Genomic DNA, 27857 nt, shown 5'->3' on the forward strand with positions numbered 1-27857 from the left:
AGACTGATGGAACGATACGTGTGCCGATAATATTGCCTCATATAAGACTGATTGAACGAGAGGTTGGTCGACAATATTGCCCCGAATAAGACTGATGGAACGTTTCGTCAGCCGATAATATTTCCCCATATACGACTGATTTTACGACACTTTTGTCGATAAGAATGCACACTTTAAGACTGATGGAGCATAGTGTAGGTAGATGAATGCCCCATTTAAGAATGGTGGTGCGATATGTCGATCGATAACATAGCCCAATATATAAAAGATTTGGACGGTACGTGCGTCGAGAATATCTGTTTTATATAAGATTGTTTTGGAAAGTCTTAATGAAAAGAAAATATGTCAAAGCATGATAGCTTTCATTTCAATAGTTCTGTTCTACTACCTCTCTGTTAATAATTAGTACATTACAAAAATTGTTATTTTTAAAGATCGAACATATTATCATAAGCACCAGGCCCCAATTCAATAAAGGTGCTTAACGACACTACGTAAAGTTACGATCAGAATCTATGCGATAAACGCCCTTAAATTGTTCTTTTGCAACGCTGTGTACCCAAAAACCGGTGTAAAGTCTGGAAAATTACAATCATTACCCTACTTTATTGATTGAAACGGGGATATGGAACCGCAACCCCACATTTGCATACGCATCAATATGTTAATGTCTTTCAACTCGCTATTTGTGCATGTTTATAACGGTGTTTTGAACGCTAATTTACTCATTCAGGACCTGGCCTTTCTTGTAAGGTAAACCCAAACTGCTGTTGTTCATAATTTGAATATCTTAAACGTACCCCTTACACTTTGAATGAAGGTGGGTTTAACCTAAACAATGCATGCTGTTGGATTTCTTAAATTTCTCCTGTCCAACATTGTATTAATTTTTAACATCGTGATTAAAACACTTGTAATGTATCGCACTACCAACATGCCATTAGAAAATGTTGCGAATATCTAGGTCATTCAGGTTTGAGAATAAAACTGCATGGTTAAAATTAATTGCACTCCAATATCATGAGGGTTTTTATAATATAAGAGTCGGAGACCCTTCCACGACAACCTTATGTGAGAAAGGTTACTGCAACTACTACATGTATGAAAAGCTACACGTAAAATTTCAATTGAAAGAAAAATTTCGCAAACCCCTCATGTTAACAGAAGTATTGGTGAACTTTCTTTTCTGGTATGTTCTCTAAGTTGTTTTATGAGGATTTTGGCTCAATGCGACTCATTATCTTTTCTTTGAAGGTAAAAACAGGTATTCAGTTTGCATGGGCTTCCAATTACTAAAGTTGATAAAACAACATCGCGCTTGATTATACATGCTGATGATCGCAAAATACTTTGGAATTAAAAGGCGTGTTCATTTGAAAAAAAAATATCCCACAATACAAACTTTATTTGGCCTTATTATAAATATTTATCATCGACAGCTGTAAAATGTTATCTTGTTAACTTGGAGTTTGAATTCTCCTAAATGCATTATCACGATTAGATAGGACGGAAATTAAATTGTCACTGTGCCTCATTTTTTTAAATAATGCTTATTATATTAATCATTTGTTTCAGTTTCTGTTAAAGTTTATATTTAATTATATATGTATACAACGGAAAGCACTGCAAGTATATTTGTAAGTATGTATGTATTTGTTATAGTTAACGCAATCCTATTATTTGTAAAGATATAAACAATTGGTAAAGAGGTTTCTGAAGTTTACGTTTGTCAAGGCATTGCTATGGCTGGTGTTTATGTTTACTCAGTTTTGGATGTTGCCGATCTGGGTTTCAAGAATCATTTGAGTATTCTGCACATACCTGAGCCGCAATGCATAATAACAAAGATTTCAGATTACCATGGTTGTAAATATTGTATATGTTCAAGGTTTAAACCTTTATTGATCATTTACAAAGGAGGAGAATGTTTTGACACAAATCTAAAGGGGAGCTTGATATGTATGTTATGACTGATTTACGACCTATCATTTCTGACATGTTTATTACAAGAGTATACTGGCTAGGAGAATACCGGAGTAGCAGACCAGCCTAAGGTTTGTTGTTGAAATTATCAATTTACTACTCTTAAGACTTTATATATCTACCGAGTTTAATGAGTTTGATGGTCTAAACACGATGAACTTAATGTCAGTTTTTATTACCGTAGACTGTCCTGTGTCCCTCTTCCGTTAACGCCGTATGTCGTCTGTTAACTGTTTGCTTGTTGCCTATCAATGTCCTGGATTTCTTAAGTTATCTTGTTTAAACCCCCAACAACCGATCAGACTATCGAATGTAAATGAGCTAAAGAAGAGGGAAGGCTTATCAGTTAGGGTCAGTACCTGAGAAGTTTTTATAGCTTAAGAATGTTAAGAAACAATACCTATATTTGAGCGAGTAGCTAATTTGGTGAAATGCTTTCAGATCTTGTAAGATAACTGTTATATTAGGGCTCAATAACAAGATTATAAAACAGAGTGTTTACAACTGTGGCCTAGAAATGTTCCAAATGTGTAGTATTTGACCCTGACCAACTGACCCGTGCTGATAGGAACAGTTCAAAGATTGTATGGGTGGTATTTCCTAGCATTAAAAATTATTTTAAATTCATTTTTAATGCTTTAAAGCGTAACACTCAAGTCCATAATATATGTTATTGAACACTTTCAAAGAAAGGTTAATTTATCTAGACATACTTATTATGAATAATTTCTCTAATTACTAACATGTGCATAAGCGCCCTACCTATTAAACTTCAACAGAAAAGTTGAGTTCTGACGCGAAGATTTTGGCTCCATTATATTGCTCTCACAATATCATATTGTATATGAATTAAAATAAGGACTTTGATATGTCAATTTTTGTAACTGAGGAGCAAAATATAACTATTGGAGCATTATGTAATCTCATTAATTGGGATTTTGCTAAAACATGATAAATAAATGGATGTGAAAGAACAGTCATCACAGGATGTGTTACATAATAATTTAGAAAATAAACATTGGTCGGAGAATACATTTTCTTCGACATCAGAGGGTGAATGTTGAAAAATAATAATAAAAATATAAAGGAAAGTGAGAAAATGGTGAAAATGATGTTAAAGATGGAACATTTACAGGGTGTTGGTGTTCAGCGTGTGTGGCAACACATGAATAGGCATGACTCGACTTAGGGGCAATACCACATGAACAAAATAGAATATCTAGCAGAGTGAGATATAAAAAGTTCTGGTCAATGTCAGTAGACCACAGAAATGTACTAACAAAATCAAAAGTATTTAAAACAGAAAGTTAGACCAATGCAGAGGGACAATGTTGATAGAAAACCAAGAGAAATATTGTCAAGATACATGTGTACTTGAATTGGTAAGATCTATACCCATATCCATCTGGCATTGATAACACTGTGTTATATTCACTGGAATTTAATTGTCCCTGTTTCTCTGTTCATCTGGAAAGTGCAGCTTAACTCAATAAGTTTATATGCTTGCCAATTACATTATTGAAACACTGATTCTAGATAGACCTGTCTAACATGTGCCCCATGTTTATAAACAGAAGATCACATGATAAAGCCAGTTTGAAAGCCCCTCCTACAATATATTTTTTTTAGATTTAAGATATGCACTTCTTATTATCAAGACCATTTTACATCAAACTATGATGTATATGTACATATTAATGGACACACTTTCAAACCACATGCCTAATTTTTTTATGGGTTATAATAATTCGATTTAAGGTTTAAATTTTGAAAAATGATTTCCTGATTTGAAATGCTTTCTAAAAACAGGGGAAAACACCCACCCGCCAGTACCTCCGTTTTATACCCCAGTTGGGTCTTTAAGCTTAAACTTCTTGAATATGAACATAAGGTACTTAAAAGCTTACATTTTGGCCATATACGACTATTGGGTCGGGTAAGAGCTATGTCTCATGAGTCACCTGTTATCTAAACATATCGTATCTATAACATTTTTTCCATTTGTCTTATCATAAATTAACTTTGGACACAATGTTTATGGCCATATTCATTCAGTATAAGTTTCTTTATAGGTTGTTTATATGATTTTAAAAACATGCGATCACCTTAATTATACATAAGAAATATAATTATTTAACAGTTCATTTTCTGAAGAATATGCTTAGTAATAATAAAATGTTGTCAGCAGATATATATCATTTCCTTGTATAATCAAAAATCATCTTTTGTATTACACTGAAACTGAAAGTCTGGTTCCAGGCAGTAGGCCTGCTCTGCACACCGTGTTTTTTAAATTCAGTGAAATGTTTGAGGCATCTGCTACGGTCATTTCTGCATTGTGATTGTGACCTTGGTTGTGGTGAATAACAAGCGAAAACAGTTATAATAGGAGCAGAACCTACAGGTATATTAAACACATTTCATGCTAGAATCTAAGCTGTATTGAATTCAATATGTAGGTATGTAACAATTTCGTTAAAGCCAGTAACCAGACTTCAAGAAAGATTGTTTAAAAGATGTTCAACATGTTTGGATGCAACTTATCAAAGAAGGTATCCAAGAGTTTGATAGAGTAATGAATATACCCGAATAACCTACAATTAATAATACTAAAATTATAACTTAAGTATCTAAACGTTTTTTGTTTTTTTTTTATACCAGACTGTTATTGATTATTCGTCCGGTATCAAGGATATTATATAGTTTAGATATTAATGAGTTGATTCATAGATAATTGTCATTTTTTAAACCACTCGGTTGCTGTTCTCTTATATCTAGTGCGAACTTATACACAATAAAGTAATACAATATGCAATTGAAAAGAAAAATGTCATGTGTACAATAAATGACAATAAAACATACATACCTTTTAGTGATTCTGATGTTCTTTAAGCAATGTGTTATTCAAATGTCACATATATTTTCATTGACTGAGGGGGTGCATGTACATTCAATAACCTAAATGCATGTATAGTCGTTGACTGTTGGTTAAATATAGAAGTATTGAGTGTTGAGGTACATGTACAGTTATTGACTGATTAGGTACATGTACAGTAATTGACCGATGAGGTATATGTACAGTTATCGGCTGGAGATGTTCATGTACAGTTTTTGAGCGATGCGGTACATGTACAGATATTGACCAATCATGTTACAGTACACTGGCGAGCTACAATTACAGTTATTCATTGATGAGGTACATGTGCAGTCATTAACTAATGAGGTTCATGTTCAGTTTTTGACTGATGATTTACATGTACAGAGTTATTCACTGATGAGGTACATGTACAGTTATTCACTGATGAGGTTCATGTTTAGTTTTTGACTGATTAGTAACATGTACAATCGTTGAATTATGAGAAACATATATCGTTAACAAATGATGAGGTACATGTACAGTTATTATCAGATGAAGTACATGTGCATTCATTGACTGATGTGGTACATGAACAGTTATCGACTGATAAGGTTATTGTACAGTTAACCACTGAATTGATACATGTACAGTTATTCACTGACGTTGTTCATGTATAGTTATCGACTAATGAGTAACAAGAAAAGTTATCGAATGATGAGGTATTTGTATTAATATTCATTTATGAGGAACATGTACAGTTATTGACTGACTAGTTACAAATACAGTTATCAACTGTACAGCACGTACAGGTATTGATTGATCAGGTACATGCACAGTTATCCACAGACAAGGTACAGTAAAATGGATTGATTACTTAGGTACATAAACAGTTGATGAGAACATTTATATGAACTAGTTAATTAGGTACATGCACTGTTATCGACTGATCAGGTACGATATAATACGGGCTTGAAGACAAACGCGAAGCGTTTGTCTGTACAAGCCCTCTTACGGTTTGTACGTGTATGGAAGGGACTACTTATTTTTTGCCGGAGTGATAGGCATTTAAAAATTTGGACACCACTGAACCGTGAAAATGAGAACCAGAAAAGCTCGTCATACATTGTTCATATAAAGCGCGTGCATGCCGGCAAGCAAATTGTACATGTTTAGGGCGGGGTTTGACCTCCGTTAACCAATGAAAGTCAATACGAAAATACCCGAGGTACATGTACAATCCACCTTCGACACTTCCATAAAAGGAGTGGAGAACACATATTATGAATACACGTCTAAAGAGTACTTCTTTTGACCGGAAATTATGTTTCATAACTCTGCAATAATAATACAAAACGAACAGGGTTTGTCATAACAATTGTGTTTTTTCCCCACATCTTAAAAATACCGTTTAAACTGGATATCTAAATAATCAAGTTAAATGTATTTATGCGCATTTTACGACAGCTGATGTAAACAATGATTTGCATATAGGCACATTACAGGTGCGCGTGACGTCTTCCTTCCATGTGTCTGTTATAAATTTTGAAACTTTCATCATGATGCAATAACACAGATTTAACGTTGCTTTCACGGTGAGTTGTACTAAGAATTATACTTGTTATTGTAAATTCAATCATTCATACGTTGCTGTTTGGACACCATATTGACATAACGTTGGTTTTTACGGATAATGAACAAGCTAAGTTGATGCAATCGGTATCCAGATATGACCTTCAGGTCATAATTTATGACTCATCACTATACATGCCAAACTTACTGTTAACTGTGCGATTGTGTACTTCGTTTATTGTATTGTAAAATTAAAGTATTGAGTAAAAATGTTAAAACTTAAGTAGTGAAAACTAAATCTATAGAAAACATTCCTTTTTCATTAAAAATCATTGTGCATGCTTATGGTAAACCTGAGAAGAAAAGTGAGCCTGGTTTGGGGCTCAGACTCACGACCGCAGGAACACTAGCACGGCGCTCTTGCCAACTGAGTTAAATGGGCAGCTGGTTTCAACTCACACAGACTAGACTCGTCCGACCATTAAAGGGGCTGTCTCACAGATGATATAATAGCGAAAAAAATAAAAATTGTCGAAAAATATCATAAATTTGGCATCAATGTGTACAATGCATTGAAACTTACTAACTGAAGTATCACATAGTTTACAATTTATTTAAGTTCAGGAGATATTTCATATTTTTCCATTAAAAAAGATTACCAGGTAGAATTCATTCCTTATGCGTGATTAGCTAGTCGGTGTCCTGAGATTCGTTACAGAAAAAAACTTTTTTGGTGCTTATAAATCTGTGACACAGTCCCTTTAACCATTTAGGCCGACATGTAGGCACTTCTGCTCTTTTACTGCTGCCACGATTGTGGGTATCCTGAGTGTAATTATGCCCAGTGAGGTGATTAAACACAACACCGCAGCCGGAACTCTATATAGCTACTCAGAGCTAACTCGGGGGCTGGTCCTAACCCAAACACACTTCAACCCAGTTTAAAAAAAAATGAAAATGTTTATTGAATACAATTTTTTGTCATGGCAGAGTGAGGGCAGATGACTCGCTAATACTTCAAGCGATAAAGATGTATAAATTAAATTACAGAAAAAACACTTCAGCACACATAATGAAATCAAATGTTTAGTAATTCATAATTTGTTTTAGAGGGGAGAGTTCGGGAGGGGTTTCCCCTCCTGACATCCATCAAATTTGGCATGTTTGACCTGGTTTCAACCAGCATTATAATGTGAGTATTATAGATTTTGAATCCAGGGGAGGTTTCAGCATAAAAGGCAATGTTTCTTTTTGGCAGAATTACATGATAACACATGATAACACTAGAGCTACAGTGTCTTACTGGTGATTTTTTTACAAAGGTTTTCAGAAGGATACCTTTAGGCGAGATGAAATGTATTGACATGTCGTGCTTAAACTGGCACATATTTCCGCACATAATTTCTTTAAGTTAACCTCTTTTCAAAATTATTCAGCTGAAGGCATGTATAAGCATGCAAGACAGTTTTAGACAAACTCTTTCCAACAAAGTAAAAAATGACAGTTATTAATTATGTAAATGGGGTGGGTTCGGGAGAGGTTTCCCCTCCCGACAAGCAATGTTAATAAAACCTTTTTTCTCCTGCATATACTCAGAAAATGCGGGGTCATCAGTTCAGCACAAAAATAGTGGCGGTTTTTGCAATATTTTTCAGAAGTTTTTAACATGCTTGTAAGTGTGCAATATACTCTTCCTAACAGCTGTTCTGACTTGAGATATAATATGTTAGAGAAATATTTTCTACTCAATTTGTTCTTAAGATATTAGCCGCGTAATACACACTTTTTTAAAAGCTTTAACCGACAACATAGTTATAATCACGGTACACTATGGGACTTTTATCCAAATTTTGAAGATTTTTTATCGTGAATTAAAAAAGTTATTTATGTTTCATTACACCCACCCCCAAACTCCAAGGGCTACAAAAAGCGACAAGTAAATATTTTGTCTATATTTGAATTTTTTTCGCATTATCAGATATTATAAAATAAACACAACAGTTTCTGGTAAAATAAACTTCAGTTAACAGAAAACTAATGTTCAAACGAACACATTATTGATACACATGGAAAAAAATAATTTTGATTGATCTTATGATTCTTCGGAAAAGAGCAGTTTTTCGATGTTTGAAAATATATAGCAGTTTTATAAAATTCATAAAAAATAGTTAACTATAAGGCAAGCTGCTGAAATCATTTTAGATATTATCTATGATGTCTATTGAACAATTTAAAAGACAATTTACGATAGTTTACCGTCCAGTTTTGAAGAAAATATACATAATGTCATGTTACCATACATTTTTATAGCTAAAAAAATGCTTAAAAATCAACCTTTTTCTTGTAAAAAATTATAAAGCTTAATTGGACTTATTCATAAAATGTACTCTTTCAAATAAATGAATTTTACTTATGATACTAACTCAGAATACAGAGTTTAAAACAATACGTGTACTTTTAAACTAAAATATGTGAAGAAACAAGAACACTAAGTGGGCTCGCCCCTCCAAAAATATCAGAGTGAAAGTTCTCAACTAATGTTTTTTTTTAATATTATAACATGTAAACAATCTCTGTGGGTAATTTGATGTATATCTGTTTTATTTTGTCATTGGTATTCTAACAATTAGTTTTTTTCACAATAATTCTTCACTCTTCAACATTTGAAGTTTGGTCTGTTCCCATGCTTTGTACTTGTAGTGTGTGCACAGATGATAACTACTCAATGCTGAGTCAATGCTGATTTGGTTTTCATGCACCTTCAGGTACTTTACCCATCAAGAATGTTTAGTGCTGTAAAGGAAAAAAGTTGTACTTTAAAGCCTTTCTAACTAATTAGTATAGATAATTATACTGCCATACATATACAAAATAAAATATAAACAGTTTAATATTTCTCGACATTATTTCGAAAAAACAACAACAAGCTGATACATACATCATGTATGATACATGTATATATATATATAAAGAAAATTATTAAATTTATCAATAAAATTCATCATCATCATCATCATCATCATCATCATCATCATCATCATCATTACCACCACCACCACCACCACCACCACCACCACCACCACTTGACCACCATCACCACCAACACCACCACCACTTGATTATTGAATACAGTAGGTTTATAAAAACAAAAACCAAGTCAAATATGTTTTATATGAAATACTCACATCATCTCGATCAGATGCGACTGCCTTGTGGATGGACATGGCTGTCAAATCCGCTCTTAAGGATCCAACATAGTATTTAATGCAGGCTGGAATTCTTCATAACCCAGTGTTGTTGACTAAGTAATATTCAGTCATTTTCCTGCCTGGAAGAAATTAGACTTCTGATTATCAACCAGCAGAAACTAACACTGTAAAATACAAATACACAAGTATTATACATACATCTGCACTAATATCTGTTTTAGCCAAGAGTAAGGGTTGGTAGGCACAAATGTGTAGTTGTTGTGCATATGGTTGATAATGATTCACAACAGTATGGGGTTTTAACGAGACCTACACCAAGCCAATGAATGTCAATAGTGTCCTAGCAGATGCGGCTTCAAGCCCCAAACCACATACAACTTTTTTACAACCTTTTCACAGGTTTCAATCTGTTCATTTTGTAAATATGCATTTTGTAAACAAATAACGGGTATGTACATGTATTGTGGTGTGTTAGAAATAGGTCACGTACCAAAACACATCATTTTTAAACAAAATTTTAAGTCTAATATTTTTCTAAGATAAAACAATCAATTTAAAGATTACATACTCATATTATATCTTAAACATAAGTTATGTACATAAGTACATATAAAAATATGTAACATGTACATAAGTACATGTAAAATATGAACACGCTGTCTAAACATTAAGCTAATAAAAATGATTTAAGAATTCCAAAGATAAATTAAAAAACAAACGTTTTTGAACACATCAACGTACAAAACTGCTCAAGGATACTTACATTCAGAGCCCTTTGATACGAATATCCCAGTTCCATGCCGATTGTTGACAGTTCGTTTTTTCGAGGGAAAATCTTCTCTTACGCGTATATTTCACTTACAATCCATGTTTAACTGTAATGACTCAAATTGTTAGATGTATCGCAATCAACTGTCAGCGTGTACTTTTAGTGTTTATTTATTTTAAACGTATATTCATGAGAAAAACATCACAGTGTTTCCAAATCCTACGATGTAGGAATTCCATTATTGACCTATGAATAGCCGGGAAATACCTTCTGTTTCTTAAAATAGCAACATCTGGTACAGGCCGAATACGCCCGATGTTCGTCGCGATCTGTTACGGCGAGTGGCGATATATGTCGATGTTACCCGATGTTTGCCGAGTTGTATTACATGGCTAATACCTTAAAACACAGTCTATATGAATTATTAAAAAAGCAATATTGTTCATGTAAAATTAACAAGACATTTACAATGCCAGCTCTAATATAGTAAAGCATAGGCATAGCAAAATTCAAAACATTTTTATTATATATGCTTTGTGTTGATTTATAGACATTAATAAACAATAAAAACAATCTTTCACTGTTTCAAACATATTGATATATTTTTACTGTTTGAAATTAACGCCAGCTCTCAAATAAATATTGAATCCCATCAATTTAAACTGGTATGCCAGAAATGTGTTGATTGAGTATGTTGTATAGGCTATAAGGGTGTCAATGATTGTATGTTTGAATAGGTGTTGTGCGGATATTTATTTTCCTTTCTTATTATTTTAAACAGACCGGGAGGAAACGATGATGAACCAGCCAGACAGCCCGCCCGCCACCGGCCGAGCTGTACTTGGTGTATGCCAACATGCCGACATGCTAACATGTTAGCACTTCAAGATCTTATAATGGAAAATTGTATCCAAACTGAAGTATAAAGTGAGTGAGTTTGGTCATATAAGACCATTAATACTGTTTGTTCCATTCCTAATGAATTTTGTTCATGTTGTTTGTCAATCATTTCTGGTGCGGCTTTGATAATTATAAATAATATTATTTTCTAATGAAACTGCTGACTTGTATTAGTCTTTGGTCTGTATTGTGCATCTATTCACACATTTTGTTTGCTCTTTTAAGCAAACATAACATTTGCAAATTCTATAAGGCATTAAGCATAACTTACTGCACATTTGATGCAGCATGATGTTCTCTTTATGCACCAGTCATTTGTTACCTGCCCGCCCCCGCCCCCAGTTCCGGGGAATAGCCGGGACTTTGACTTTTGGTCCAGCCAACCCCGGGTAAAATCCCGGCCTGCGGGGACAAACTGATGGTTAAATCCCGGCCAAATGCCCCCGCACCCCAGATATTCTATATAAGGCCCAATCTCCGCGGTAACCGGCCCTGCGGGGCCACCTGGAAAGTAAAAACACGGCCCTTTTCCCCGTTATACCACACAGACCTGAGGTGGCCGTGGTTACAACTGATTGGTGCATTAGTGTGCATATGATTTTCAGCTTATGGACAAGAAAACATCTATTTCAACAATCACAGCAACACAATGAGATCCCTATTTAAAAAAAATAATGCCACCTTTCATTAATTCATTAATTACTCAATAAGATGAGATAAATCTTTGAGTTTTTAATAACTTATTGTAAAATGTCCAAAAGACTATATATTTCATAAAATTGTCCTGAAAATCCTTGAATTCATGAACTTTTCTGAATATTTATCACATTTATGATTCATAAAAGATTGTGTATGCCTCAAATGAGTGTTTACGGGCCTTTTTCAAACTGTAACAGTAGTGGCAGATAGTTTTATTAGTGTAAAACATTGCTTTTGTGTCTTGCTTGCAGATCATGATGTGCCAATAAGCTTCAGTTAGCTGCGGCTTCCCCCCCCCCCCGGCGGTAGTCCTGCAATCTGAATCCAGGAGCTGCAGTTTTTTCCCCTTGCGGTAGTCCTGCAATCTGAATCCAGGAGATGAAGCTCTAAATCCAATATTTCAGAAGAATGAAGATGTTAGTCATTTCTGTAGTACTTGTTTATGTGTAAATGATTCCAAAGAGTGAGATTTTTAGCAAATCAGGTGTAAATAAGCAACTTAGAAACAATGGTGAAGTGCTGTACTCTAAATTAATAATGCCAAATATAGCCTTCAAAACAGATACTTAAAGTATTTTTTTTGAAATGGGCATAATAATGCTATATCTGCATTTTCTACATCATGTAGCCACCTCATACATGAAAACAATAGCAGTTGTCATGAAACTTTCAGTTTTGGTGTGTTTTTTTGCCATTTCCTTTGTTGTGCCATCTGTCCCAGAAGCATACAATTTGGCATATAGTGGTGTTTAGACAGTCTATAAACACATAATCACTAAATTTCTTTTGTTAAACTGAACAGTTCTGTTACCTTTGTATATAGGTGGACCAGAAAAGCAAACTTTTGACAAGTTGAAGCATTTCAGTTTGGGTCATTGTCTTTTTTTATATAAAACACTAAGCCGATGAAATGGAAAAACCTTTTTTTGCTTAGAAAAAAATCTTAAAAGAGTAGGCAGGCCATTTTTTGTGGTCTGTTCTATAGACACTATTGAAAGCTACAAGGAAAACTTTACTTGGTCATATTATTCCAATGCATAAGGAAATAATGGCTCTTCAAAGGTTTGCGGCTTACCATTTAAGAGATGGCTGTTTCTGCATTTTTATGAAAATACCACAGGTGCTAATACTTGTCTCATTCATTTAGTGTTAAATATATCATTGTTAAACTTTCAGTATGTGTTGCATATAGCCTGCATATAGCCTGAAGTTGAACTATAGGAGTTTTGAAGTATGTTTCTGAATTTTTTTTGCTTCAATAGGCTCAAGACCACAGATTCGGATGTAAATAAAGAAAAAAGAGTGTTTGTGTTCAAGTATCAATAATTTATTAAAGTTGAATGAAAGAGAAAAAAAACAGGTGGCATAGAGCTTAACATAATTTGACACTGTATTGCAAAAACTGATAGTTTTCAGTGTAAAAATTTGAAAAATCATTGCCTGTGGAACTATGAAGATTGCTTACATGTATTAAAAGGTATTGTGAATCTGGTTACAACCGGTGTTTGCCTTATTTCTAAACGACATTTCCAAAAAAATGACATCTTATGCAAACAAACAATAATTACAGAATGAATTGATTAAACTTGAAAGTTGTGTTATGGAAAAAATCTTATATATGTATATTAATGTATCTGTGTTCGGTATAATAAAATAAATATTGCATGGCTTCCAGTGTGACAGTACATATTGTCAACATTCGGGTAAATACTGTACTGTCACACTGGAAGCCATGCAATCTTTATATAATTTCATATTTTGGGATAACTCAGAACAAAAACATCAAACAAACTTTATATCAACGTAATAGCACTGTTTTTGTCATAGTTTAGCGATAGAGTTTCTATCCTATCTTTATCAGAAATTAAACAGCTTTTTATGTAATTTATTTTCTGACATGTGTGATACCTGTTTGTTTTCCATTTATTGTGATATCTGATGTTAACGCTGCACTCTCGCAGATTAACGAAGTGACAACTTGTTTATTTTTTGTCTTTGAACGAACAAGTTTTTGCATAAATATCTGCAAACCAATGATAAAAGACTTCTGACAAAAGATCAGATCGCAGCTTTTCATATTTCCGTCCCAAAAACGATGTTTTATGGATTTTTATTAAACAGTTAGTAACGGTTTAAGTCATAAAACATTAAATTTGGAATGGAAATATAAAAATTGATATTTTGTCAGCAGTCTTTCATCACTGGTAAGCAGATATTTACAAAACAAATCTAATTCCAAGACAAAGAATAAAAAAAGGTTGTCAAAACAGTAAATCTGTGAGAGTGTAGCTTTAAGTCACAGCAAAACTTTTATGGCATTTTGATATTTTCCTCCATAATCAAGTGCGTGCAGAAATGACAACCTCAAATTAGTGGATTTTTCTTTATTATATGTCAATGCTTTAAAGGAAAACAATCAAAAGCAAAAAGTACTTGCTTTAGTTCATGTACAAACAGGAAAGTTATTAACAACTTCTAAACTAGACAAAGATGTACATTACACTGCTTAATTAAGACCATGTAGTTACTTCCAATCCATTATTTTTCAATAGATTATCAGTAATTTTTAGTATAAGCCTTAAATATATTTTAGCATTAACTTATTCATTCACTTATGTTGCCCTCCACATTCAAATGATAAAACATTTTTGTTGAAAATTGTAAGGCTCACTTTTGTTTTCATTTTCAATTAAAAAAAATCTATGCATTTTTTCTGTTACTTTTTTATATTTATTTTCTAATTACAGATTTATTCTACAATTATACTTACTATAAACAAAACATTTATGTGATGGAAATATATTGCAGATATTGAAATGTGCTTTAAAAAATATACTAGTTACTAGTTATTGAAAATGGTAGTAAACCCCTTAAATCTTTTGGTTTGAAAAAATGAAGTTTTAATAAAAGTTGAGTAATGTTCTTATTTTGGACTTCAATGGGCAATTTATTGCATTCATATTTTTTTTAACTATTATTTTATTTTTATTTTTTTTCTGTGTAAACAATATAGTGTTTTTTTTCAAATGTGATAATGCTTTTGACATGTGATATTAAAAAGAATGGTTTTATTTACTGTTAATCAGGGATTATACTCATGCATTTGGTCAAAGGAATGTTTTACTGATGTTGCAGTTCAATCGACATATTTTATGAAATCGATAGTGTTAAAGTTAAATCTTCAAATATGAGTATTGAATGTTATTGTTACAAGAATATAATAAATCACCTTAGTGCAATAACTCAATAACTGCATATAGATATAGAAGCAGATATTGAGTTCTTGCACTAAGGTGACCATATACTCATCTTTTACTTTTTTTAAAAATGTCTTCAGTATCAGCTGAATGCTCATGTTTTATCCTCATTATAATTATATGCTACCTAGTTCTTGTTTATAATAATTAATAATTTGTCTACTGCAACATAACTGTATGAATATCACATTACTCATTTACATTGGCCATGTGCATATTCATCTCATATTTTATAGCTTTAGTTTATAAATGTATGTTGATAGTGTATCTATGTAAATGAAGGACTCATAATTAAACTGTGAAATACTTACTGCTTGCTTTATGGAAGGTATGAAAGACCAATACTTATAAGGATTTATATCTGGTATTAGGAATGATTTCCTTCACACTACTTAGCCGATTTCTTTCACTATGGTCTTAATTACTAATCAAAATACTGAGAGATCATGCAAAGTATGTGGCAAGGAAGATGGCGAACAATGGAGATATGCCTGTATTATCATACTAATATTCATTAAATCAGGGACAAATAATGGTCTGTATCTTTTACTTCTTCAAAAAAATGGTTTTCTGGTAACTGGAGTGTAGACCCGATATCAAAATAATTATACAGCTGAAAAGCACATTCCAAAAAGCCTCTTCGTCCTTGCCATATGAATATTCATAAATTAAGGCTCTGTGCTTAACTTTAAAGAACATGTACTGAAATGTTTTTCGACTTGTCTATATAAAACAGCTAGTTGTTCTTGATGGCCCGAAAGGCCAAATATGCCGGCCGCGATGTATTGTAGAACACGTGTTTCATAAAAAGAACTACGATTCCGGCAATAGCACTTAAATCCCGTAGAGGCAGCGCAGCGCCTTAGTTCATATTATATCCCAATATCACTGAGGGATTAAAAATCAAAAACTTAAATATGTAAAAGATCACTTAATGCGACATGTGTTTAGCAACCCAATTCATATACGAACCGTGTATTAGCCATAAGAAACGCATAGAAGTTTTGAATTATATATATATATATATATATATATATATATATATATATATATATATATAAATTCTGACTGAGACTGCCACTTGTGATATCAACGAAATAAATCGAACAAATGTTTGATAAATCAGTAAAGCAGTGAAAAACAAATTGAAAAAAAAAATCTTAGTTTGATGTCTGCAGCAAAAGAACCACCGGATATTATTTATGTATAATTATCCAAATATATATTTATTATGTATAAACTACGACTGATTTAGGCGTATGGTTAGATAAAGGTATGATAAACAGAACTGTCTTCTTTCATAAAGACTGCTACAAAATCACTTAATTTCGTATACCAGTGCTACATATCTAAAAAGACATTAACATATATTAAATTATAAATTATAGGAAAACTTGAAAGTCATTTAACCAAACACAGTACAAAATGGACATTTTTAAGTTAAATACTTTTTTCTACTTTTTGTATTATTTTCTTATTCAGTTTTCAATTCTGAAAACAGATTGTTTTGCAAGGATAGGGCCTCATCCAAAGAATCCGAAACAAGATTCTAGATTCTTTTTGTCATAGTAGGAATAACGCTCCTGTATCTTTATAATAAAAATAATAGTAGATAGTTGTTTTTGAGTGTAAGATTGTAATACTTTTAACTGAGTGAGCAAACAAGCATTAAATAGTTCACGAGTGGCCGGCCACGAGTATAATATTCACATTCACTCTTAATGTTCACGAGCTGAAATATATGGCGATCTTACACTTAAATAAACCAGATATTAAATGTCATTCAGTACACCATTGTGACTCGCTTGACAGTGAGTATGGGGTCATAATGTGGATTGTTCAAAATCAGATTCTCTTTTCAATAACGCAATTCGATATCAAAGAGGAGGACCAGTACGAAAAATGTTCATTTTTTCATTTCCTTGTTTGGACAATTTGTAAAAATATGTTTGATAGACATGCTTGTTGTTAGGCATACGTACAATTATTGAATAATGAGGTTTATGTAGAATTATTGACTAATGTAGTACATGTGCAGTTATTGACTGATGAGGTAAATATACAGTTATTGACTGATGAGGTGAATGTGGATTTATTGATTAATTAAGTAGTTTGTATAGATACTGATAGATGATGAACATGTACATATATTCACGAATGTAAAAATGACTTGTGATGTACAAGTTCATTTGAACAATCTTGAACAAAATGCGCCTTTTTTATATCGTGCCTTCATTTTATGCTAACTATTTATAGTTTATTTCCAAATGGAAACTGTTTCATTGAAACATGAGGATCTGTGACAAAGCAATAATTGAATGCTTTTTAAACGCATTCTGCATTTAAGCATACTTTACAAAAAAAACTGCCATAGGTTATGTCACATTTGAGAAAAGAGCGAATTTGTAAAGCCTTTTTTATCTGTTAATATCATAAATAAATATGTGCAGTATTTTAACAAACTCTCTCAGATTCATGTATCCGCACGAACTTATAATTGAAAATTTAATTTTTCCAATAATGATCAATTTTTGTCCCATAAAAATGTTAAGCGATTTCTAAAAAAATACTTGACAGATCAACTGTGCAAACAAAACTATTATCAATATTAAAACCTTTATTGATAAGAAAACCCATGTTTCTAATATATCACCTGCTAGATTAGGCAATTGTACAATTGGTAACAAATGTTTGTTCGCTGAAAACATTTTAATTTTACGAATGATCTTAAAAACATCACCATAAAATCGGGATGAGCAATAATATTAGCAATCAGCGATTTAAGACTACTATTTGACTTCGATATAAGATGATAATGACCATTAACAAATTTTGAGAAAGTTTTGCTTGATTAAGATGACATTTCAAACTATTATATTAACATGAAAAATAGTCGTTAATTTGCCTTTCAGTTGATGTATGTATTAACACGCATCGTTAACTGCCTATTGCATTTTAAACCATGATTCAGTTTTAATCAATGTGAATATATAACTTTGATTTCCACGTTATGTGGACGAACCTCATAGCTTTATAGTTTGAACGATATTTAAAAGAAAACAATCAACAACAACAACATATATTGTAAATCGCAGGTTGTTTACAGGGCTACGCGTATGAAACAGTGTTAATATTTGTAAATTTTCTTTGAAAGATCTTACCCAGAAAAAAACACAAAAAAACAGTCAATTAAAGGCTATCCTTTTGTTGTTTGCAATTAATTCAATTTTGTATTACCATATTTGGGAAATATATCATAATGAGGTTTATTTATATTTAGGATGGATTCAGTGGAGCTATTCCTTTTTATCCTGATTTGGGTTTGTACATTGTGTTTCTTCACTTGGATCAAGTCACCTAAAGAAGCTAAACCATCTTCAACAGACAGTAAAGATACCGAAAGGTGAGCATTTTCGTTTCAACATGCAGAGAATGGAATGCAAAAGACTCTATCCCCCGAGGACAACTAGTGTAATTAGACGGACAAGTAATGATGATACTTAAGCAAAAGAAAATCATTTTTAAAGTTGGTTTGTTATTTACTTCATTTTTTATATGGATTTTTAGCACAACAATATTCCAAAAGCTTTCAGAATTACTAGACAAAAAAAGCGAAATAACAATATCATATTTAAGTAATCACATTTAGATTTGTCTCCAATTAATATGAAGAAATTGTTTTATCTAAAGTTGTGACTTATGGGAGGCAACGAGATGAGATGGCTGATATCATCAAATGTATATCGGTTTTTGTATTCATGTAAATTGAAGAGTATTTGGTAGTATCTTAAACATCCATTTTGAATAGGTAGAAGTAATTAAAGACGATAAGAGCAAGAGAGTGACCAAGTTTTTAGGCATTATGCTAGCTGATTTACAAGTGATGCTGAAGGGAATCTTGGAGAATATAGTTAGGTTTGTATGTACGTGCCTTTAAGCTGATAGTTGGAGCATGCTTTTTCATTGAGACACGCACATCTAAGCTGATTGTGTGGTAGATTTACATGTTTCATATTTTTAATTGATTAATTAGATGTCTAAACATGAGACGGCTAGCATTGCAATAGTCAGCATTAGCGAGATGAGCATCAATCAAGCGAACAATTTATCAATATACTTCGATCCTCATATACCGATGTCGATCGTTTTTATAGCCGATATATATAGTCATTCAATAAACTGCCTAAACATTTACAAGTAATTTAGATTTCTCTCAAGTTTTATTTTTAGCGGTTATTTGTTTATTGCGTCAACCTATCATTATCGTGTCCCTCTTTGATTTTTTAACTGTGTTAACGTACCTTTAAAATAATTCTTGCGCGTTTTAACTGATGGTAAGAACTTAAAATCCTTTTCCATTCCAATAATATTATGATACTTCTGCTTTTATTTGTTCTAAAAATTATTTCCATATTATCAATGTGTTAAAATTTAATGTATGTATTTTGTGTGAATTCACATGTTAATAAATTCAATCGTATGGATCCTAATTGCAGTGTTTGTATTCCACGTGATAAACGACGTCATAAATGCTACGCCGGAAGGCATCACTTTGATTAAAATATAGACTTAAAACCAAGATTGTTTCAGAAACAGGCGGCGGTTTTGTGAAAAGGTTTGTGAAAGTGTTTTAAGGAACAAAACTCCTTGTTTAACGCTGGGAAAAGACCGAAGGCGGGGCTCTGTAAGCGGCGTAATAAATGATGCCATTACAATGACCAAACACTGATTTATGTAGCAGACGACAGTCTAAACATGATTTATTACTGTTGCACAACTAAATTAAAATTGTTACGATCTGCAGTTAAATATTGATCCACTTTATATTTATAACATATGTTATTGCTATGAAATTGTTAATTGTGAAAACTCTGTACATGGGACGTGATTTTCTTTAAATGTATCATTCTAAAGAAATCCTGATAAATTCATTTTGAAATAAGCAAACGATATACCATAGTATAATTAGAAGAAGCTATACTAGTTAACAATGAAGCACTGTGAAATAAAATGCTGCCGCTACGGCATTAACGTAGTATTGCCGGACACCATATAGATAAAGTTTACCTATTTACTGAATTTGAAGTTGAAACTAAGTTGAATATACTAGGAGTGAAGGGGAAACGTTTGACGTTTTTAATGTCACCCTATTTAAAATAACAAGCAGCTATATTTTACAATTTAATTAATATATAATTGAGTCGTCCTGCTCATTTCACCTTACACAGTGCTACTATGCATTCGACAAAGAATACAAATTCATCAGAAGAAACTGTTACAAACAGTCACATTATCACATAAACATTATGATTGAACATAAAAATATTACAAACTATAGTAATTGTATGTTTAACTAGAACTAAAAGAATCCATTTGAATATAATTGTAAATTATGGTTATACTGTTACCCAATTAATACTAATAATGAGACAGGCTCGCTGACCATAAACATTGAAGAAATTATTAATTGCACATTCTTAGTGAATTGTATGTAGCTGTTTTTCGAAATAACATTGCCAATAATCTGTTTCAGATTGTTAAACATGAAAAGAAAATGTGTTGTTTGGATTAAATGTGAATCTACTGTTTTTACTAAGACCAATCCAACAGAAGAATCTAAACGATGATTTCTTAAACTTTAAAAAAAAAGATAAATGAATTTGACAAACATCATATATACAGGTTAAAATAAGTGAAGATTTTACACAGCCTTACCAAACTAAGGTATAGAATTCGGTTATAGACATTTAAAATTACAGACTGCATGAACACATGTATTCTTAACAAATTGATATCATCTAGAGTGACCCTTTTGTCTTGCCTTTAAACGAACAAAATATTTGTTAACATCTGAAACACAAATGTATTAATAAGATTAAAATGTTTAGATTTTCAAGAATGTAAAAAAAATGCCAAATAAACTTCAAATGTAAATTTATATGAGTGTATTCTTATTCAAATGACCTCTCTTAACCTTTTTGACATATGTTAACCCCCTCCCCCGCCCCACCCCCCCCCCCCCCCAGTAAGTATATATTGATTGCGATAGTAAATATACAACACAACTGAAAGTTTATTCTGAATCCCAGTCACTAGTACAATGGGTTTTCGTGTGATTTTTAAAGAAGGAAAGACAAATGTTCATATACGTTCAATTAAGAAATGAATTGCGGGGTTGATGTCATTATCTGGGTATGAACGCAATTTGGTTGGTCAATGTGTGTGGAGTCCGTCATAATAAGATCAATGGAAACCACACAAAAAGAGATAGTTGGCAAAACCAGACTCATTTCCAACAACTGTTTTCAGAAATAGGTGACATTGTTCTAACAAATGATGTTTTTGACTCTTTTCTAGGGTTAAGTCTCCTGCTATATATTTGTTTAGCCTTTTATCATGCGGAACAATTTTCGGTTGGTAATTCTAAACTCGAATTACAGCACGATGAATCAACTGATGGCCATCATTAGAGATGATATTTTCAAATGTGTTGTATTCACATTTTTAATAACTTCTTGTCACTTATTAATGAAAAACATAATTGTGGTACAGAACACATAAATTTGCATTATGCCCACAACGATGGTGGTGGTGGTTGTGGTGGTGGTGGTGTGATGGTGGTGTAGTAGTAGTAGTAGTAGTAGTAGTAGTAGTAGTAGTAGTAGTAGTAGTAGTAGTAGTAGTTGTAGTATTAGTAGTTTAATATGTGTTAGCTTTTCGTGATTATGTATTTATTTTTAAAGCAACGATTTTTTTTCAGTGATTTGCCTAAAATGGTTCCAACAGAAGAGGAGCAGCAAATGTTTCGAGACGACAATATAAATCCTCGTGTTACAGTGCTCATCAATGATACGAAACGGTTTGATATAAAAAATGTATTTTTTGCTTTGTTTGGTTTCATTTTGTTGGATTAAAAAAGTAATGTGTCGAATGTACACATCGCTTGCAATTCTTGATATATTTTGTTTATTTAAATTTAAGTCATATATTTAAATAAGATCCTGAAAGAGAATATTGATTGAATAATTCCCCTTGTTTTTTTGAATGATTACTTTTTGTCAAAATGAAATACAAAACGAAAGACGATCTCAAATTTGATTTTTTTTATCTAAAATGCAATATTGTAATTAACTATAAACAAGAACCATTTTTTATATAAAGTATGTAATCGTTATTTTATTGATACTTATTAAGGATAGTACCAACGTTTGAATGCTAGTTAAACAATCTCGTTTTTTTATTTAATAAACAGACAAAGGAATTAAATTGCTGTTATGCGTTACTTTTTTAACAGAATAGAAGAAGATATAAAGGCTCGTACAGAGGAGAAAATACAGCTATTTAAACGGATTCAAGGTCAGGAAGAAAATCTACTAAGAGCTAGGTAAGTGATATTGTACACATATTTGTTTAATCTATCATTATGACAGAAAGAAGGAATAAAACCTTGTTTTTTTTTAATTTTTGTATGTTTTCAATGAATAGCAAAATAACTCTTTAATAGGAACAAATTCTTTCTCGACAGTTTTGTGATAAGTAACAGAAGCAATAAAACAGGCTATTTTTATCTAATATTCAGTTCCTGGTTAGCAAGTAATTTCCGAAGTTGTGATAACTGCATTTATGCAAAGGTTCAATTTGTGTTTAACAAGGTATACATATATAACGCTGTATATTTCATGTGTCGTTTAGAGAAAATGAAACGAAGCTGAAAGAAAAAATACAGGAACTGGAGAAGGAATGTACTGAACTGAGGTAACAAAAATGCATAATATGTCTTCATTTCAACTATTAACTAATATACTATAAAGCGAATGACTGCAATACACACAATATAAGGCTGAGGGTTAATAACTGGTTTAAAAAGGGTACTGGACGAATCGCAACTTGGTTAAAGTTTGCAACGTGATTAAAGACATCGTTGTTAACTTCTAAACGTCAAATATTACAAGTACAGCTGAATTACTAGTCTTAAATTTTGTTTAAAGTACAGAAAGTGAATGTAATAAACGTCCAGAACAGTAACGATTTGAACGTTCACAAATTAGCAACGTTATTAACTTGTCATTCTGAGCAATCGGCAAATGAAGTATATTTTGTATTATAAAAGTGTGGTTTTAATCATATATTATTTTTTGTTTATAAACGTGTTTTTTTGTTTAAAATACGAGTAAAATAAATATATACTTGTTTAAGTCCACTCCGTTATATATTTAATAAATGTGACGCATCATGAGACTTTTGGCCCGAAACCGACAGCCTCGAATTCGAGAAAAACGTGCGCAAAGTTGAAGCTTAAAAAATACGAAATTAACGAAGTATTTATCGTGAAAACAACCATTCAACCTTGTGTCATCGTAGATTGTTCAGTCAAATATACTCTTGTATTGTACATAGAAATAGTGTTTTGTAACCATTTTCTTTCGTATTATTGATTACTTTGGTGTTATCTCCTGTAGCTGTCATTGGTTATTTTTAACCCAAATTTGAGGATTATATACGTCGAGCGGAACCAAAGGCATTCGAAACAAATTAGGAATTTGTAGGTAAGTTGAATTATGTTTATTGTTATATTTTTTCAATGTTTGTATCTTTTAAGTTATACAATGGAATCTAATATCCATCAATTAGATTGAAATTGATTGAAGAAAGTCAGAATACGAAAGCGGAAGTGAAATTTGACACTTTGACATTGATAATGTAAATAAACAAAAATCCTTTAGATATTCCCTTTTATTGAAGTATGATTATGACAACCTAAAAATAGCATAAACGAATTTTCATTATGTCACAACAATCCACAACAAGTACAATGAAATATGGACTTTATGATGCTGATTTTGCGGAAGAACTTAAAGTTGTAGATGAACTGTTTTTTAGTAATGTTGATTTTGGTGCACAATCTCATAAAGCTCAAGAAGTTTATTCATGTGATGATGATGTTGATAATAATGATGATGATGATGACGATAAAGATGATGATGATGATGATAATAACAATGAAAATGATGCAGTTGTTGGGAATGTTGTTATAAACTTAGAACAAAATACTGGAATCTAAGGACAAATAGTAAAACCATGTAATTAAAATCGCCTTTTTGGCCGCCCCTGTTGTGAAATTATAAACTCATAACACTTAGGTGACTATAGGTACTCCTGCCTTGAAAAAACAACCAATGAGCTTGATATAATAAATAAGCATCAGCTTATACATTCTGTTCATAAATCATCATTAGAATCAAGTAAACAAAGGCTTGGTTTATATTTTTTTTGGCCAAAGTGTTTGTAGGGATACCATTGCCTATGCACATGGCTTACACAGAAAAATAATGATGCAATAGCACGTCATTTATCAGATAAGGGCCTTGACTCTAGAACACCTGGAAATTCCTTTAGATTGCCAAAGCACGCTTTGACGATGTATGTTGTACAAAATATTAGAAAACTCCTGCTTAACTATGGTGTACAAAATGGTGTAAGTCTGCCGGGGCGTAACTCGAGCTATAGGCAGTTCAAGAACTTGGTATTGTTCCATATGACAACACAAATGCAGATATACATGTTTTGTATAATGAAGCTGCTAAAGATGCACATTTACGATGGCTGCAGCAATGCCAAAACACACATGTTATGAAGCCATCAACTGACATCTGTGCACAATGCCAGAGATATACACATACAATTGCAAACAGTGCAAAGTTGACGGAAGAGGAAACAATGTCTAACTTAGAAAAGTTAAATGAACATCTTCAGCATGTGAAAACTGGGAGGGACTACCATCGTCAGCAATGTGATATTACCAAAGTAAACTTTGAAACCCTCCCAGAACTAAATAAGATTGGAGGTATATGTATGGAATTGTCAAAGATCCTCCAATTTTATTTCCGACTTTCCACTTGTTTGTAGCAAATTATTTCAAAATTTGATAACATTATCAAATGAACTATTATAAAATCATCCAATTAATAGAGTATGATAAGCAAACTGGGATGAGAGACTGATATGAACATGATATGCAATGCAAACTTCTTTTTCTTCTATATTATTATATATATTAAATATTGCAATACATTTCTGTTACTGTCCTTGTTACAGATATCCCTTTCATGAAAGTTTTTAATTACCTCTGGCTAATTCTTCTTTGAAAAGAAAAGATACACAATGAAAATAATCAAGAAAAGACAGATTCCCATTACCATTATTATTCTTTTCATACTTAAACTAGTTGCAGCTGGCATGTTTAGATCAAGGTCATAATTGCAGGGTTTCAAAGGTATAACATAATAAAGATATTTAAATACACTATGAATACCTTTGTGCAATTCGCATGTCAGTAAGTAGATAGATTTTGGAAATCTTATGTTCAAATGTACAATTTCAGGTCAAGCTCCTGCTGCACACGGAACTTCAATCCATTACAGTTTCGACTATGCCCAGCAAGTGTTCTTAACCCACACTATGCACAGCAAGTGGAGCCAATATTCTTCAAAACGGCCAGGAAGTGCGGCTGCTTTAGGGTGTGCTGTGAATCCTCAGGTAAATTTTGTAATATTGAATTGGTTAATGTTTATTACTCTTTCTGAATTTGTATAGGTTAAATTCAAAACTTTAATGTTTTGTAAATTCATTAAAAAGAACAGAGGAGCGTTCATATTAATCCTTTATATTACCTAATGAAAGTTCTTACTTGAACATAAAAGTACAGGATCAATATATCAGTTATATTTTAAGCTGTTTCTGTCTTTTCGGGGTCACAGATATTTTATCTGATCGATGAAGAATATAGCTGTGATGTGGGCAAGGGGGCAAATAGTACTGTATCTATGCTGCACCACCATTTCCAAGAACTGTCCTATGGGGATGAATAGTATAACATTTATAGGTTTTTGCCAGTTGTCAGGACCCTGTAATCAGTTATCTCAAAATATTTATTTATCTTATAAATTAGTTTTGGCTTATTTATGTTCTTATTAACTTTTAAATTATATGTAATTCTATGTTTAAGTTACGGTGTCTGACGTGTTCTGAAGGGCCTGCATAAAACATAGAGTTCAGTTTGATGTAAGAAGGGCACACAAAGTTCAGTCCGGACTGGCATTTTGGTCTGTGGAAGGTAAGTTGTAAAAATGAATTTCTTTAGAATTGGTGCTCTTTTTTTCTATTGTTAGACTGATATTGCTTTAAGTAACCCAGATTTTAAGCAAGGGAAATAAAAAAAATACAAATGTTTCACTTTATTGAAACTTTGATCAGCTATCACCTCCAAATAAAACGTCAGCATGCAAGAGATTTTTCAATGACATCAGTTCAGAAATTATCATAGTTGCGCGTAAGATAAATAGCTCATCTTAACGTCTCCGCCATTTTATAACAGTTCTAGGCTCATTATGAACAAATTCTTTATCATCCATTGGAATTTTGCCACAAGGAAGTTGTATATAAATTTATGGATGTTTGGTGCTTAAATTAAACACTGAAGTTGTACATAATACCTTATGATGTTAAACAAGATTGTGTTAAATAAATTTGTTATAACATAGTAATTGTGACATGTTTATTTATGTTAGACCAAATGGAGGCAGTGCACTGCTGAAACAATGGAGGAACCTGAAAAAATACCATCACTTCAGGTAAAACTGAATAATTGTAGACAGTATCGCTGCCTGTGTATGAAGCATTTTTTTATACTTTACCATTTTTTCAGAGCTTTATTTTGATATTTAAACTAATGTTGCAATATGCGCAATTTGTTTCAAACACCAGGTACTGTACATATTAACATTGTTTTGCAGGATTTCAGCCCACAAGCCCTACAGTGTGTTTGTGAGAGAACATGGCAAGGTCAATGAGATAGAGGTTCAAGTTGGCAAGCCTGCATCTATTGCCCTGCTCAGATACTATCCAGAGCAAATCCAGCTGAAAGGACTGGATGCCAAAAGGCGCTGGTACCTCTACGACCAGATTGCCCCATATTGCTTCAACCGAAGCGTCTGCTCAAAGCCTACAGTGCCAAGACCATAAAATAAAAAATAAAACATTTTAACACTTGGTGCCAATAAATGTGATGAACACATTTATAACATTGTTTGTCAAAATTCTTCTTCACAGCATGATTAAATGTAACATTTTAAATCTTACCGCCCTTTCAATTTCTCTATAGCCATTTCCCTTTTTAAAACCTGGTTAAACCGTATAATCATTTTCAACTTAAACATCTATCGGTGAATAAGCAGTGAGCTACCGGTAACAATTTTATAGGCACTGTGTTGCCTAATCGCACTTGAAAGTGCATTATGATTGAAAGTACTTAAATGCTTTGTAGTCTAAGCATCTTATAATTGTTTTTTTAAATGTGCCCAGTTATTATACAAGACCAGTAAAGAAACATTACATTTAATTCATTTTTTATAACAAAGACATATTATACTAGAGTCACATTTGATTTGTATATTGATAAAGATAGTGTAAATATGGTTGTGGCTTGTTGCCATGGTAACCAATATAAAAATCAACCATCCTTTACCTATCAAATACTTCAAATTATTGTTGTGTTCAGTGGTATAGTGTCAATAGTATGATACATGTAATATGTGATCTTTATAAACTTCATCTAA

At 32.4% G+C, this 27857-nt stretch overlaps 1 protein-coding gene and 1 long non-coding RNA gene across 2 annotated transcripts in view; both read left to right on the forward strand.

Moving 5' to 3' along the window:
- Positions 1-27857, forward strand: part of LOC128221034 (cilia- and flagella-associated protein 58-like) — a 67268-nt gene that overhangs the window by 26873 nt on the left and 12538 nt on the right. Inside the window, exons 2-5 of the mRNA XM_052929437.1 lie at positions 18524-18646; positions 22004-22102; positions 22538-22627; positions 22936-22998. Of these exons, the coding sequence (XP_052785397.1) occupies positions 18525-18646; positions 22004-22102; positions 22538-22627; positions 22936-22998 (374 nt within the window). The 5' untranslated portion in view covers position 18524. The remainder of the gene's footprint in view (positions 1-18523; positions 18647-22003; positions 22103-22537; positions 22628-22935; positions 22999-27857) is intronic.
- On the forward strand, positions 25427-27325 carry LOC128221035 (uncharacterized). Its single transcript, XR_008258874.1, has 4 exons — positions 25427-25779; positions 26249-26356; positions 26811-26873; positions 27036-27325. It is a non-coding gene; the product is annotated as an uncharacterized LOC128221035 (long non-coding RNA).

The sequence above is a fragment of the Mya arenaria genome, chromosome 16, assembly GCF_026914265.1.
Source record: "Mya arenaria isolate MELC-2E11 chromosome 16, ASM2691426v1".
NCBI lineage: Eukaryota > Metazoa > Mollusca > Bivalvia > Myida > Myidae > Mya > Mya arenaria.